The sequence below is a fragment of the Brachyhypopomus gauderio genome, chromosome 2 (genome assembly GCF_052324685.1).
Source record: "Brachyhypopomus gauderio isolate BG-103 chromosome 2, BGAUD_0.2, whole genome shotgun sequence".
NCBI classification, from domain to species: domain Eukaryota; kingdom Metazoa; phylum Chordata; class Actinopteri; order Gymnotiformes; family Hypopomidae; genus Brachyhypopomus; species Brachyhypopomus gauderio.
The window spans coordinates 40,810,401-40,823,515 of record NC_135212.1 but is presented as its reverse complement, the minus strand read 5'-3'; the positions used below and the strand labels follow the sequence as shown (position 1 = coordinate 40,823,515).

The window sequence follows — 13,115 nt, the reverse complement described above, 5'->3', positions numbered from 1 at the left end:
ATCCGGTAATTCTTAAGCCCCTCGTGAGCTCTTGGCGTGTGTTGGAAACACTCATGCTGCTACAGAGTGTTTAAATCGTTGTGTGTGAACACAAGCGTTCTCCTTCCCGCTGTTCTCAGGGCAATCTGCAGCTGCCATGGAGACGCTGAGCTCGTGCGCGCTGTCGTACTGTCGCTCGGGGAAGTGTGAGCGGGCCGCGTGCCGATCCGTGCTCACGCTGTGCAAGTGGTTGCTGGCCGACTGGAAGGAGCTCACGCCGCAGCTCAAGCAGGCGGTGAAGAAGAACGCTGGCTCCGCCCCCGCACCAGGCTCCGCCCTCTCCGCGGGTTCCGCCCTCTCCACCCTCAGCAAGAATGTCGCGGGCCTGCTGGAGCCGCCCGTGGAGGAGCAGGGCCCGTCCCGCATTACTACGGAGACCACAGGTATCGCTTCAGAACAGGAGATGTTGTGGGGGTGGGTAATAAATCTCAAGAAAATGGGCTTCGTTTGATCACAGTCTGGTTGTTGTGTGCCAGTGAGTGTAGGTGTCGGGGAGGCAGACTTTGTCCTGGGGCAGCTGTACCAGCTGTCCACTAGCCTGGCCCCCGAGGTAGCCAAGGCCTGGGCCGCGCTAGCCAGCTGGGCGTACCGATGGGGCCGTAAGGTGGTGGACAACGCCAGGTAGGGACGGGTGTGTCCCAGTGTCTCAGTCTGTTCTACTTCCCATGTGACCAGTACTGACATTTGCTATTGTCCCTCCAGTCAAGGAGAAGGCGTTCCTCTGCTCCTGGGGGAGAAGAAGGAGATAGAGGAGTTGCTTCCGTCGGGCACCAGCGAGGAGGATAAGGAGACCATCTTCAGCATTCTGGGCCAGGCCATGTGTCGTCCAGCTGGTATTCAGGTGAGCGCTGGCCTTCAGGAAACCAGAACGCTGAGGGGCGTGGTGGGGCGACCCGACCCAGGACAGCAGTCACTGTGCAGAAGCCCCTTCACCGATCAGGAATGTGGGCTGTGGACACTGGTCCATAGTGTCTGTACAGTCTTTGCTAACCCAAATCGCTTATGTATCGTGTGTGTGTATGAACCTGCCTCCAGGATGAGGACATGGCCTTGCAGAATGAAGAGGATGATGAAGACGACATGGTGGATGTGATCTGGAGACAGCTGCTGGGTTCGTGTGCGTGGCTGTCGGAGGCGGAGGATGGCGTGATGGAGGGTCTGATCAGGGTGTGGAGACGGGTGGTGGACCGCATCTTCAGCCTCTACCGCGTCTCCTGCAGGGCCTACTTCACCTTCCTCAAGCTCAACGCAGGACAGGTCAGCTTTGCTTATTGCGCTGGTGTATAAAACTGGTGTCCTGTGCAGTGCAGGTCAAATGCACTGAGTCAAGAAATAATGCCAGTTTGATGTAATTGAAGTCCTAAGACCGATTGCGAGTCCCTCCATTGGGTTAGTCACTTTAAGCGAGCCGTGTAGGGAACCCTGATGTTGATCTCCGTGTAGTTTGGAGTCACCAGGGCTCTAGACTAACTTTTTGCACTGGTACGCATAATTCTTTTCTTAGGTGCACCAGCATAAAAGTTAGGTGTACCCAAATTTTTTGACTGCATCACATTCAACTCCGCAGTTTTTCCGGTTTCACTTTTTTTTTCTTTTTTTTATTGCTGTCCATATAGACAATATTCACTAACAATTTGTCGCACGCGACATCATTGCTGTACGTCGGGTTTACGTTCAAGCCATTTTTCATCTGAAGAATTATTTCTGACTTGAATTTAGTGAAGGGAAGTTCTTCTTTTGCAATATTGTAGACACCGGTAAACTTGATTATCATCTCGGCCTCATCTGATCTGTGTGCTGCTGCCTGCTGGTGAAAGGCAGAGGGGAGCAGTGTTCATTTTGACAAATTTTTTTCTTAGTCTTTTGACTAAAATGTCATTTAGTTTTAGTCATTGGAGTTTTTAATTTTAGTCGACTAATTATCATTAGAATTTAGTTGACTAAAATATAAATGGCCATTATATACATATAAATGAAACATTTATTAACCAGTTACAAAATATTATCGTTTATATGTGTAATATATACAAAAACAGATTTCCAAACAACTTTATTGACCTGAACTTTTAGTTATTGAGCATAACAATAACAAACCATTGATGACCAGTAGGCCCACTCTACCTGAAAAGCATATAGAGTTTATGAACAATGCATATTACATTCGATTTAAAACTGGGTGCTGTAAAAACAGCAATGCAATTGCCTGCAGATGTCGTTTCAATTGTCGTATTTTTCCCAACGTCATAGTCCCAGCTGGTTTATACACAGACTTGTTTTTTCTCAAAGTCAAATGAGAAATGTGTCCATATATCGCCTCTTATCTTTCTCCCTGCTGACATTGTCGAGTTAACTTCGAGTTGAATTTCATGAGTGGCCATAGTTCACAGGCTGGTATGGTTAGTTCTGATTGGATGGTTACCCGGTTTGTCCCGCCTCTCCGTGTACGCTAAAGTAGTTACGGTTGGATCTCATCTTATCCCTACCTTTCACTAAACTAAATCAGATCTGATTGGATGTCGTCGCTGGCCAATATTTTCGACTCCTTTTTATTTGTTGACGAAAATGTCCATTAATTTTGTCATCGTTTGTATCCCTTCGTATAGTTTTTATTTAGTTATCATCTCGTTTTCGTCATGACTATGACAATTTATTCGTCAACGAAATTACTGTTGTTGAACCACAGGGAGACTTTTTCCCGTCGAACAGCTAGTCGCACCCGTGCGGCCTCAGATTTTTTTTAGTCACACCATTAAGAAATTAGGCCGCGCGTGCGAACAAATTGGTCACACTCTGGTCACCGTGCGTGTGTTGTGCAGGTGCCTGTTGACGAGGACGACCCCAAACTTCTGCTGAACAACCAGGGCCGCAAGCAGAGCAGCGACGACGTGATCGTCATGGCGACATTGCGCTTGCTGCGCCTGCTGGTGAAGCATGCCGGCGAGCTGAGGGAGGGGCTTGAGCTCGGCCTGGCGGCCACGCCCACCGCCCCCTGGAGAGGTGATGTCAGCATTTCTCCTCAAATGGGGGGGGTTAGACTACATGGCCATGCAGATATTTCAAAATGCTAAAACTCAAACTGAAGATAAATACGCTGACCGTATGTGTGTCCCAGTGAGTTTAAATGACCAGGCATGTCTCCCTGACCCTGTGTGTGTTCTGGCTGTTAAGGCATCATCCCCCAGCTGTTCTCCAGACTCAACCACCCTGAGGGTTACATCCGCCAGAGTATCTGCAGCCTGCTGTGCAGAGTGGCCCAGGACTCGCCCCACCTCATCCTCTACCCCGCCATCGTGGGCTCCATCTCGCTGGGCGGAGAAGCCCAGACAGCAGGTGCCACCGCCCCCCCCCCCCCCCCTCACATTTATATGTCCACTCTGTTCATTTTCACGTTTTCCATGAGTACGGATTGTCTGGGTTTCTGATGTGGTTTGAGTTCTGTGGACAGGCTGTACTGCTCATGGAGTTTAGGAGTGTTGCGTTTTCTACGCGTGTTGTTCTGACGCACGTTTGTGTGCGTTTGTTTGGTGCAGGCAGCAAGCTGCCCTCAGCTCTGCCCACCCTGCTGGGCACCATGCAGGGGGAGGGTCTGTGTGGGGCGGAGAGCCAGACCGGCAGCACGCCCACCTCCCAGGAGAGCGGCCACGGGGACGACCTGGGGCTCTGCTCCAGCCAGGACCAGGCCATGATGCAGGACTGCTACAGCAAGATCGTGGACACGCTGTCCTCCGGAAACCCAACCATGGTCCTGCAGGTGGGTCCAGCGGAAAACCGGGGGTGGTTGAGACGACAGCCTGGGCGCTGGGGTTTGGTGTTGATGCTGCCCGGGTGTGACGTGCGGACCGGGTGTGTACGTGCGCGCGCAGGTCCAGATGCTGGTTGCCGAGCTGCGGCGGGTCACTCTGCTGTGGGACGAGCTGTGGCTGGGTGTCCTGCAGCAGCAACACATGCACGTCCTGCGCAGAATACAGCAGCTGGAGGACGAGGTCAAGAGGGTCCAGAACAACAACACCCTGCGCAAGTGAGCAGCTCCGACATCCGCCCCTCGCTCCACCCCTGGGCCAGCTACACATCTGTGGGGGCCAGGGGTGTTGGAGTAAAATCATTCTTATTCCCTGACCGCATCACTCTGTGTCTGGGGGGCACCGCTGTAGGGAGGAGAAGGTGGCCATCATGCGCGAGAAGCACTCGGCCCTCATGCGGCCGGTGGTCTTCGCCCTGGACCACGTGCTCAGCATCACGGCGGCCGCAGCGGAAACGCCGCACGAGACCTGGTTCCAGGAGACGTACGGGGAGGCCATACGCAGCGCCCTGGAGAGACTACGCAGTCCGCTTAACCCCGCCAGCCCTGCCAACAGCTGGGTGCCTTTCAAACAGGTGGGTGGCCAAGGATGCAGCTACTACTTAAAACTTATGCGCAGTTTTGCATGTAAATAATATAATATCCAATCACAAGATCTCTGCTTAGTTTTCAATTAAAGATTTGTGTAGAATAAATACACACACTGGCAATGATGAGCAAAAAGACAGTTTACCACTAGCAAAGGTTTGAGCAGAATCAAGCAACTGGATGGAGGTTTTGTAGTTTTGGAATGACTTGGGTCAGGACATGTAGTGTTTAAGTGTGATAGTTCTGCGTGAGAATCCAGAAGGATGTGGATGTATTCACGCGGGCTGCGGACTCATCGGAACCGTGCGTGTGCCGTCCCAGATCATGCTGAGTTTGCAGCAGCGGACGCAGAAACGTGCCAGCTACCTCCTGCGCCTGGATGACATCAGCCCTCGTCTCGCCTCCATGAGCAACACGGAGATGGCCCTCCCGGGGGAGGTGTCGGCCACCGACGCCGTCACCATCCAGAACGTCGGTAACACCATCACCATCCTACCCACCAAGACCAAACCCAAGAAGCTCTACTTCCTGGGTTCTGATGGCAAGAACTACCCTTACCTGTTCAAAGGTGAGGAGAGATGTCTGTTCAGAGATGGCTCTGCTCATTAGTTCTCTATCTGCATCTCTATCGAACTTCATTTTATGAATGTAAACTGGTTAATGGATTGAATGCAGAGCACCTTTTTTAAGCAATTTAATATTTCAAACTTGCGTCAACTAAAATGACATTAGGGAGTTATTGAAGGCCCTCAGCTAGGAGAACCAGAGGGCTTCTGTCAGTCTCGTTCTCCCTGGACTGCTCTTTGGTCTGAGCTTTTGAGTCTTTGCTATCTTCTGTGTGTGTGTCTAGCACACATGTAACAGTAGCCTGACTGAATAAAGTTTTGAGTGATAAAATAGTTTAAACTGCACACCCAATGCTCTGCTTTAAACGTCAGTATTTTACTGTTTAAAATGGGATCCCATGAAATGTAACAAATAAGATGCATTCTTGGTGGCCTATTTGCGATGGAAACACAAGCACTATGAGCTCACATAGCAACAAGAGGGAGTGGGCTGATCTCAGACTCCCTGTGGAGCATTTCTCTAATTACTCGAGAACGCTCCCAGTAGCCTTTAACTACGCTAATCTGTCATGTGTCCAGCTCTACGTAGAGCTCACGGTGCTTGTTGCTCAGGGTGCTTGTGTTGCAGGGGAGGGATTTTTTAACACCTTATGTGTATTGGTTTTCTGTTGGCTGGCTGTCTGCGTCAGTGATGTAGGTGAAATATGCTCACACGACTGCTTGAGCACATTTTTCCCTCTTACGACGTTGACGTGAGGATCCGTCTTTCGTTTCTGGCGTACCTAGCTAGGGAGGGTACTGCCGCGTCACTGTTTGAGCAAGCTGGCTAGCGTGTGTCGCTCGTCTGATTGTTTTGAAACTGAATACAGCCTGAGGCTCTGAAGCAGCATCCAGTCGACTTGTACGGAATCAAATCATTTGCTGCATTGTAATATTGACCGCACCAAACCTTGGACACCTGGTGTAACCCCTCACCCTCTACGGCCGCCCCCCTCACCCTCTACGGCCGCCCCCCTCACCCTCTACGGCCGCCCCCCTCACCCTCTACGGCCGCCCCCCTCACCCTCTACGGCCGTCCCCCTCACCCTCTACGGCCGTCCCCCTCACCCTCTACGGCCGTCCCCCTCACCCTCTACGGCCGTCCCCCTCACCCTCTACGGCCGTCCCCCTCACCCTCTACGGCCGTCCCCCTCACCCTCTACGGCCGTCCCCCTCACCCTCTACGGCCGTCCCCCTCACCCTCTACTGGCGTGTCCCCCTCACCCTCTACGGCCGGCGTCCCCCTCACCCTCTACGGCCGGCGTCCCCCTCACCCTCTACGGCCGGCGTCCCCCTCACCCTCTACGGCCGGCGTCCCCCTCACCCTCTACGGCCGGCGTCCCCCTCACCCTCTACGGCCGGCGTCCCCCTCACCCTCTACCGCCGTCCCCCTCACCCTCTACCGCCGTCCCCCTCCCCCCTCTACCGCCGACCCCTCACCCTCTACCTCCCCCTCTTCCTCTCCAGGCCTGGAGGACTTGCACTTGGACGAGAGGATCATGCAGTTCCTGTCCATTGTCAACACCATGTTCACCAAGGTGAACCAGCAGGAGAGCCCGCACTTCCACGCCCGCCACTACTCGGTCACACCGCTGGGCACGCGCTCGGGCCTCATCCAGTGGGTGGACGGAGCCACGCCCCTCTTTGGCCTCTACAAGCGCTGGCAGCAGCGCGAGGCCGTGCTACAGGCACAGAAGGTCAGTGAGACCATTATTACACCAGCCATCTAAAGTGCTGACTGGAAAATGAGAAAAGTTTGGCTCGATACCCTAAACATTTGTCTTTGGGCTGATTCTGAAGTGTTTTTGGAACAGTTGGGCTGAGATCTCCAAGAAAATGGAGTAGCTGACAAGAACTACATGGCTTGACTGCCAGCTTGTTAAGGGGCTGTGTTCTAAGCCCGTTAAGGGGCTGTGTTCTAAGCCCGTTAAGGGGCTGTGTTCTAAGCCCGTTAAGGGGCTGTGTTCTAAGCCCGTTAAGGGGCTGTGTTGTAAGCCATTAGACTTTGCTTGTCCCTTTCAGGCCCAGGACTCATTTCAACAGCCCCAGAACCTTCCGGTGGTGCCCCGCCCCAGCGAGCTCTACTACAGCAAGATTGGCCCTGCCCTGAAGGGGGTGGGGCTCAGCCTAGATGTGTCTCGTCGTGATTGGCCACTCAGCGTCATGAGAGATGTGCTCCGAGAGCTAATGGAGGCCACTCCCCCCAACCTGCTTGCAAAGGAGCTGTGGTGCTCGTGCACAACACCCAGCGAGTGGTGGAGGGTCACTCAGGTGAGCACAGGCCTCAGACACCTCAGTGGCTCCTTGCAGAGATGTGTAGTTTTTAAACATTTTTGCTCTTACTCCATTCAGTACCCCTGTCGTATTTAAGCAGTTCTGTATGGTTCAGCTCTACCTATATTGACCGTCTGATGAGTCTCAAATTGGGTTGAGATGTGCAGAACTAGATGAGCAAATATTTGACACTGCCAGTCCCTTGTTGTATGAAGGACTTCCATCACAAAATTGTCAACCATCGCTGTCTTACTATATTGTAGACCTTAGTGGGAGGTGAAGCACTAAGAAGCCACTGGGCAACAGCACCATCTTCTGGAGGAAAAGTTTCATTGGGCTGTTAAAAAAAAAAAAATGTAATGGTACTTTTTTTTTTTTTGATAGTCGTATGCAAGGTCTACGGCTGTGATGTCAATGGTGGGCTACATCATCGGCTTAGGTGATCGTCATCTGGACAACGTCCTGATTGACATGACAACGGGCGAAGTGGTACACATAGACTACAATGTCTGCTTTGAAAAAGGTTAGTCATGTTCACTCCCCTGTGAAGACCTTGTGGTAGCTCGTATAGGTGTTTGGACAGATATTAGATGGGCTGTGCTGTGATTACAGGGAAAAGTCTAAGGGTTCCAGAGAAGGTGCCTTTCCGTATGACGCACAACATCGAGACGGCTTTAGGAGTCACAGGAGTGGAGGGGATCTTCAGACTGTCCTGTGAACAGGTCAGAGAACTACCGTTGATTGAGTCCACTAGGCCTCGAGCCTAAATGTGCAGCCGTGTAACCCGAGGCTCGCTGGGCCGTGTAGGTGATCCAGATGATGCGTCGTGGCCGGGAGACCCTGCTGACCTTGCTGGAGGCCTTCGTGTACGACCCCCTGGTGGACTGGACGGCCGGGGGCGAGGTGGGCTTCGCGGGGGCCGTGTACGGGGGCGGCGGACAGCAGGCGGAGAACAAGCAGAGCAAGCGCGAGATGGAGCGAGACATCACACGGAGCCTCTTCTCATCTCGCGTGGCCGAGATCAAGGTGAGGCCGGCGAGAATCCTCAACCGGTGGTTCGGCCTCCCGCCGCTCCACGTCCCAGAGCAGCTGTGCCGGGTTTTGTTGTGTGTTCTGTAAAGATAGTCGCACGCAAGCGGGTGCATTCGTTACCTGTGGTAAAGTATCCGGTGTGACTGTGAGCCTTACGAAGAAACTCTGCTGAGTTCCACTTGTGCTGTACTATTACGATATTTAAACTGTGCCTGGCCCACAGGTGAACTGGTTCAAGAACCGCGACGAGATGCTGGCGGTGGTGCCGCAGTTGGAGCTGGCCGTGGAGGACTACCTGAGACTGCAGGAGCAGCTCGGCCAGGTGGAGAAGGCACAGGGCAAGCTGATGGAGGAGATGGAGTTCCTGGAGGGTGTTGAGGGCAGGTCCGACCACCCCGTCCACACGCTGGAGCACAGGTCAGCATAGCCTGGAGGTCCAGAGTCCTCAGCTCCCACGTCCCCTGAACCTCAGCCAGAGGAGTCCAGGGCCTCGCAAATGCTCCAGTGTTCTTGAAGTTGGACTCTCTCTATGTGAGTTCACCTGCTCTCCCCCCCCCCCCCCCCCCCCCCCCAGGTACTCGGAGCACACACAGCTGCAGTCCAGGCAGAGGACCGTGCAGGACGCCATCCAGAGCAAGCTGTCCGACCTGGACCAGTGGATCTCTCAGTACCAGGCTGCCTTCACTGGCCTGGAGGCCACGCAGCTGGCCAGCCTGCTGCAGGAGATCAGTAGCCCCATAGACTTGGGTACTTGCATCTTCAGGGTCCTGATGGCCTCCTGAATGAGAGTGCAGCACAGTAGTTCACCTTGAAGGAATTAAAGCAAGCCTGTACAATTGGCAAAACGCCTCTTTCGCAAACCGTGACCGCGCGTGTCCTGTTTGTCCACCCAGGACCACCCAGTTACGTCCCGGCGACGGCCTTCCTGCAGAACGCGGGCCAGGCCCACCTGATCAGCCAGTGCGAGGCGCTGGAGGCGGAGGTGAGCGGCCTGCTCCAACAGCGCCGCTCGCAGCTCCGCGGCTGCCTGGAGCACCTGCACAGCTACGCCACGGTGGCCCTGCTGTACCCGCGGGCCGTACTGCACCGCCACCGCGTCTACGCCTGGAAACACTGGATGGAGGAGCTGGTGTGCGACATGAGCGCCGAGCGCTGCCAGGCCGTGTATCGCCAGTGAGTGTGACCGCACCACACCTCCGCCCTCACCCTCCGCCCTCACCCTGTTTTCAAACACAACAAATGTCGTTAAGTCTGTCTTGAGCGGCGAGCGTTTCATCCGGGGTCTCTCGCTTTGTCCAGCTACGAGGTGCAGTTTTCCCCCCAACCTCCGGCGACCAGCGCTCAGTTCCTGTCCGGCGTGGAGATGGCCCTACAGCACCACGCGGCCGAGACCAACACGCGGCTCCTGCGGCAGGTGGAGCGGCTGAAGGCGGAGGGCGCCAGCGTGCCCGTGTGTGAGGAGCAGCTGCAGGAGATCGAGCGCTGCATCAAGGTCTTCCTGTGTGAGGACGCCGAGCTGGCCTCCTTCAGCCTGGCCGGCATCATCGTCTCTGCACTCTGCGCCCTCACCAGGTCCGTCCGTCTCTCTCCGTCTCTCTCTGCCTGTCTGTCTCTCTCCGTCTCTCTCTGCCTCTGTCTGTCTCTCTGCCTCTGTCTGTCTCTCTGCCTCTGTCTGTCTCTCTGCCTCTGTCTGTCTCTCTGCCTCTGTCTGTCTGCCTCTGTCTGTCTGCCTCATGCACTTTCACCCTGATCTTTTTCTCACTTGTGAAGTGCCTCCCAAATTATCCTTCCCTAGTGTATACAAAATGATTATGACCTGCTCACATCTTCGTGACTCTATAACTATAAGTTACTACAAATAGATAATAATTTTAAAATATATTTTAAAAATGGACTAATAAAAAAATAGGGCAGGCTGTTGGACAGCCTTAAGTTCCTGACCTGTATTCCCACGCTGATGTAGGCGGAACCTGGTGATGGAGGGGGCGGCGGCCAGCGCCGGTGAGCAGCTGGTGGAGCTGACGTCACGGGACGGCTCCTGGTTCCTGGAGGAGCTGTGCAGCATGAGCGGGAACATCACGTGTCTGGTGCAGCTGCTGAAGGAGTGCCATCTCCAGTCCCGCGACCTGGACGTGCTGGGCCCCGCCCACACCTCGCAGGCCGTCTACCTGGCCAACGGCGTCTACACCTGTCTGCAGGTCCGCTACACCCTCGTCTCAAATTTCACCTGTTGGAAAGTTCTTTTCCTTCTTAATTGGTGTTTCACATTTGCATGTACGTCTCCGGCGTTATATGAATTACGGTAATCCTAATTTAGATGTTTATTTAAGTAGTAGATTTCTATAATCGAGAACTTCTGCACACAAAGTTAAAAGCTCTCGTTGTTTGCAGGAGCTAAACACCAACTTCCGTCAGATCATCTTCCCCGAGGCTCTGCGCTGTATGCTGAAGGGCGAGAGCACTCTGGAGACCATGCTGGCTGAGCTGGACTCCCTCATAGAGCAGTGCGCTGACGGGGTTTCCCTGCAGGGGCTGGGAGAGGCCCTGCAGTCACACCTCCGCAACACCACCATGGGGCTGGAGGAGGACACGGATGCACATTACCTCGAGGTCACCAGGTAACCGCAGCCTTGTTCAGTTGATTTACATTCATCAAACCCAGTCGTTTCTTTGTTTAGTGATTATGTAATTTGGTTTGTGTGTGTGTGTGTTTCTCACAGGGTGCTGCGTGTCCAGTACTCTGAGCTGATCCAGCCGAGGGCCCTGGAGGGGGCAGTGCAGGACACTCCTAAGATGAGTGCCGGTCAGATGCTGCTGGTGGCGTTTGATGGGATGTTCGCCCAGCTGGAAACTGCATTTGGACTGCTGGTTGAGAAGGTGACTGCTGTGTGCGCAGCACATCTGTTTGGTCTAGTGTTGCTTTTTCTGTTTTCCTTTTAAGGGATGGATGGATGGATGGATGGATTGATTAGCCGAGCCTAGATCCATGTTCAGCCGGTCCTGCTCATGTGGGATTCCTGTCCGTCTCTCCCGTCCAGCTAAACTCCATGGATGTGCCGGCCGCCTGGAGGAAGGTGGACGTGATCAGGGAGGCCCGGGCCACGCAGGTCCATTTCTTCGACAGCGTGCAGACCCGCCAGGTTCTGGAGGAGATCTTCTTTCTGAAGAGGCTCCAGACCATCCGTGACTTCTTCCGCCTGTGTGCCTCGTTCGCACAGACCCTGTCGGGTAGGTCTGCTCGGAAGCCTCCTCGGATCCTGGCTAAGCTCCAGGCTCTCGGCATGGCCTCTCTCGTTCTTAACCGTTCGTCTTCCCGTGTCCTCCCCAGGCACCTGCCCCGCTGCCTCAGACGAACCCCCACCGTCCAACGGTCCCGTCCCCGCAACCAAGGCCGGCTATCGCAGCTCCACCGTGGTCAGCGAGGACCAGATGACGCGGCCGATCAAGGCCTTCACGGCGGACTTTGTGAGGCAAATGCTGATGGGCCTGCCCACGCAGGCGCTGGGCCTGGCGTTGTGCAGTGCCCTGAGTGCCCTCGGGACCGACCTCGTCGCCCAGGTCGAGGCCAAGGACTTCGGCGCAGAGGGCAAGGTCTCGCTGGATGACCTGTGCAAGAAGGCGGTGGAGCAGGGCGTCCAGGCCGGACGCCTGTCCCAGCTGCTGCTCAACCGGGCCACGGTGCTGGCCAGCTCCTACGACACGGCCTGGAAGAAGCTGGATCTGGTGCGCCGCCTAGAGGTCAGCATAGATGCCTACAAGGTCAGCCTGCAGAGGGCACAGCTGCACATCGCTATGTTTCAGGTGAGACACACACACACACACACACACACTGAGCATATTCTAAATGATGACGTTGCTCCTTCCTCGTGAGTTCTGGGCGGTGCTGTAACCCTGCTGTGTGTTTACAGTGGCAGCACGAAGACGTTCTGGGCTCTCGCACGCAGCCCATGACTCTCACTCCCCCTCCACGCTCCATCATCCTCAGCAACATGAAGAAGAAGCTCTACAAGCTGAGCCAGGACGAAGCGGCCATCGCCGGCGTTCAGGTGCAGCGCCCCGCCCCGGGAAGCCCCGCCCCGGGAAGCCCCGCCCACTCTCGGTTAACCTTCCCTTTCCCTTCCACACAGCTCACCCTGCCGGCGACTTGATTGTGCTCTGCTGTGTGGGCTTGCAGGAGAAGCTGGCGTCGCTAGAGGGCAGCATAGAGCAGAGGCTGAAGTGGGCGGGCGGCGCCAACCCGGCTCTAGCCCCCGTGCTGCAGGACTTCGAGGGCACCATCACCGAGCGGCGCGCCCTGGTGGTGAAGGAGGGCCAGCGCACCAGCCAGGTCACCTTCCTCTGCAGCACTGTGCTGAACTTCGAGGGTCTGCGCACGCGCACGCCTGAAGCCCTGAGCATGGACGCCGCCCTCTTCGACCTGGTGAAGCGCTGCCAGGCCACCTGCTCCTACGCTGCCCAGTTCAGCACCTCCGTCTCCCCGCTGGAGCTGCAGCTGCTCCACAGGCTGGTCCGTATCCCTCCCTCCCTCCCTCCCTCCCCTCTCTCCTCTCGCTCACGGAGCCACTCTCCTACTCTCCTGTTATAGCACTGGAGTATACTATTTGAATTGTAGTAAAACTACTTTCTTTTTCTTCAATTGGTTGATCTAGGTAACACGTGGCTGGTGTACGACTGTGTTCTGATCAGAGGTGGAAAGAGTACTGAAAAATTGTAATTGAGTAAAAGTATCATTACTTTGCCTAAAATCTACTCGGAGTAAAAGTAAAATTACCCATCTC

General features: G+C 54.8%; 1 protein-coding gene across 1 annotated transcript in view; it reads left to right on the top strand.

Moving 5' to 3' along the window:
- Nucleotides 1-13,115, top strand: part of smg1 (SMG1 nonsense mediated mRNA decay associated PI3K related kinase) — a 36,091-nt gene that overhangs the window by 18,612 nt on the left and 4,364 nt on the right. Inside the window, exons 31-56 of the mRNA XM_076996158.1 lie at nt 120-422; nt 516-660; nt 742-880; nt 1,075-1,296; nt 2,856-3,036; nt 3,208-3,369; nt 3,570-3,790; nt 3,903-4,057; nt 4,191-4,413; nt 4,748-4,994; nt 6,499-6,728; nt 7,054-7,302; nt 7,690-7,828; nt 7,918-8,027; nt 8,113-8,331; nt 8,561-8,754; nt 8,912-9,084; nt 9,231-9,510; nt 9,637-9,909; nt 10,301-10,535; nt 10,729-10,955; nt 11,058-11,214; nt 11,376-11,565; nt 11,666-12,138; nt 12,246-12,383; nt 12,512-12,844. Of these exons, the coding sequence (XP_076852273.1) occupies nt 120-422; nt 516-660; nt 742-880; nt 1,075-1,296; nt 2,856-3,036; nt 3,208-3,369; nt 3,570-3,790; nt 3,903-4,057; nt 4,191-4,413; nt 4,748-4,994; nt 6,499-6,728; nt 7,054-7,302; nt 7,690-7,828; nt 7,918-8,027; nt 8,113-8,331; nt 8,561-8,754; nt 8,912-9,084; nt 9,231-9,510; nt 9,637-9,909; nt 10,301-10,535; nt 10,729-10,955; nt 11,058-11,214; nt 11,376-11,565; nt 11,666-12,138; nt 12,246-12,383; nt 12,512-12,844 (5,618 nt within the window). The remainder of the gene's footprint in view (nt 1-119; nt 423-515; nt 661-741; nt 881-1,074; nt 1,297-2,855; nt 3,037-3,207; nt 3,370-3,569; nt 3,791-3,902; nt 4,058-4,190; nt 4,414-4,747; nt 4,995-6,498; nt 6,729-7,053; nt 7,303-7,689; nt 7,829-7,917; nt 8,028-8,112; nt 8,332-8,560; nt 8,755-8,911; nt 9,085-9,230; nt 9,511-9,636; nt 9,910-10,300; nt 10,536-10,728; nt 10,956-11,057; nt 11,215-11,375; nt 11,566-11,665; nt 12,139-12,245; nt 12,384-12,511; nt 12,845-13,115) is intronic.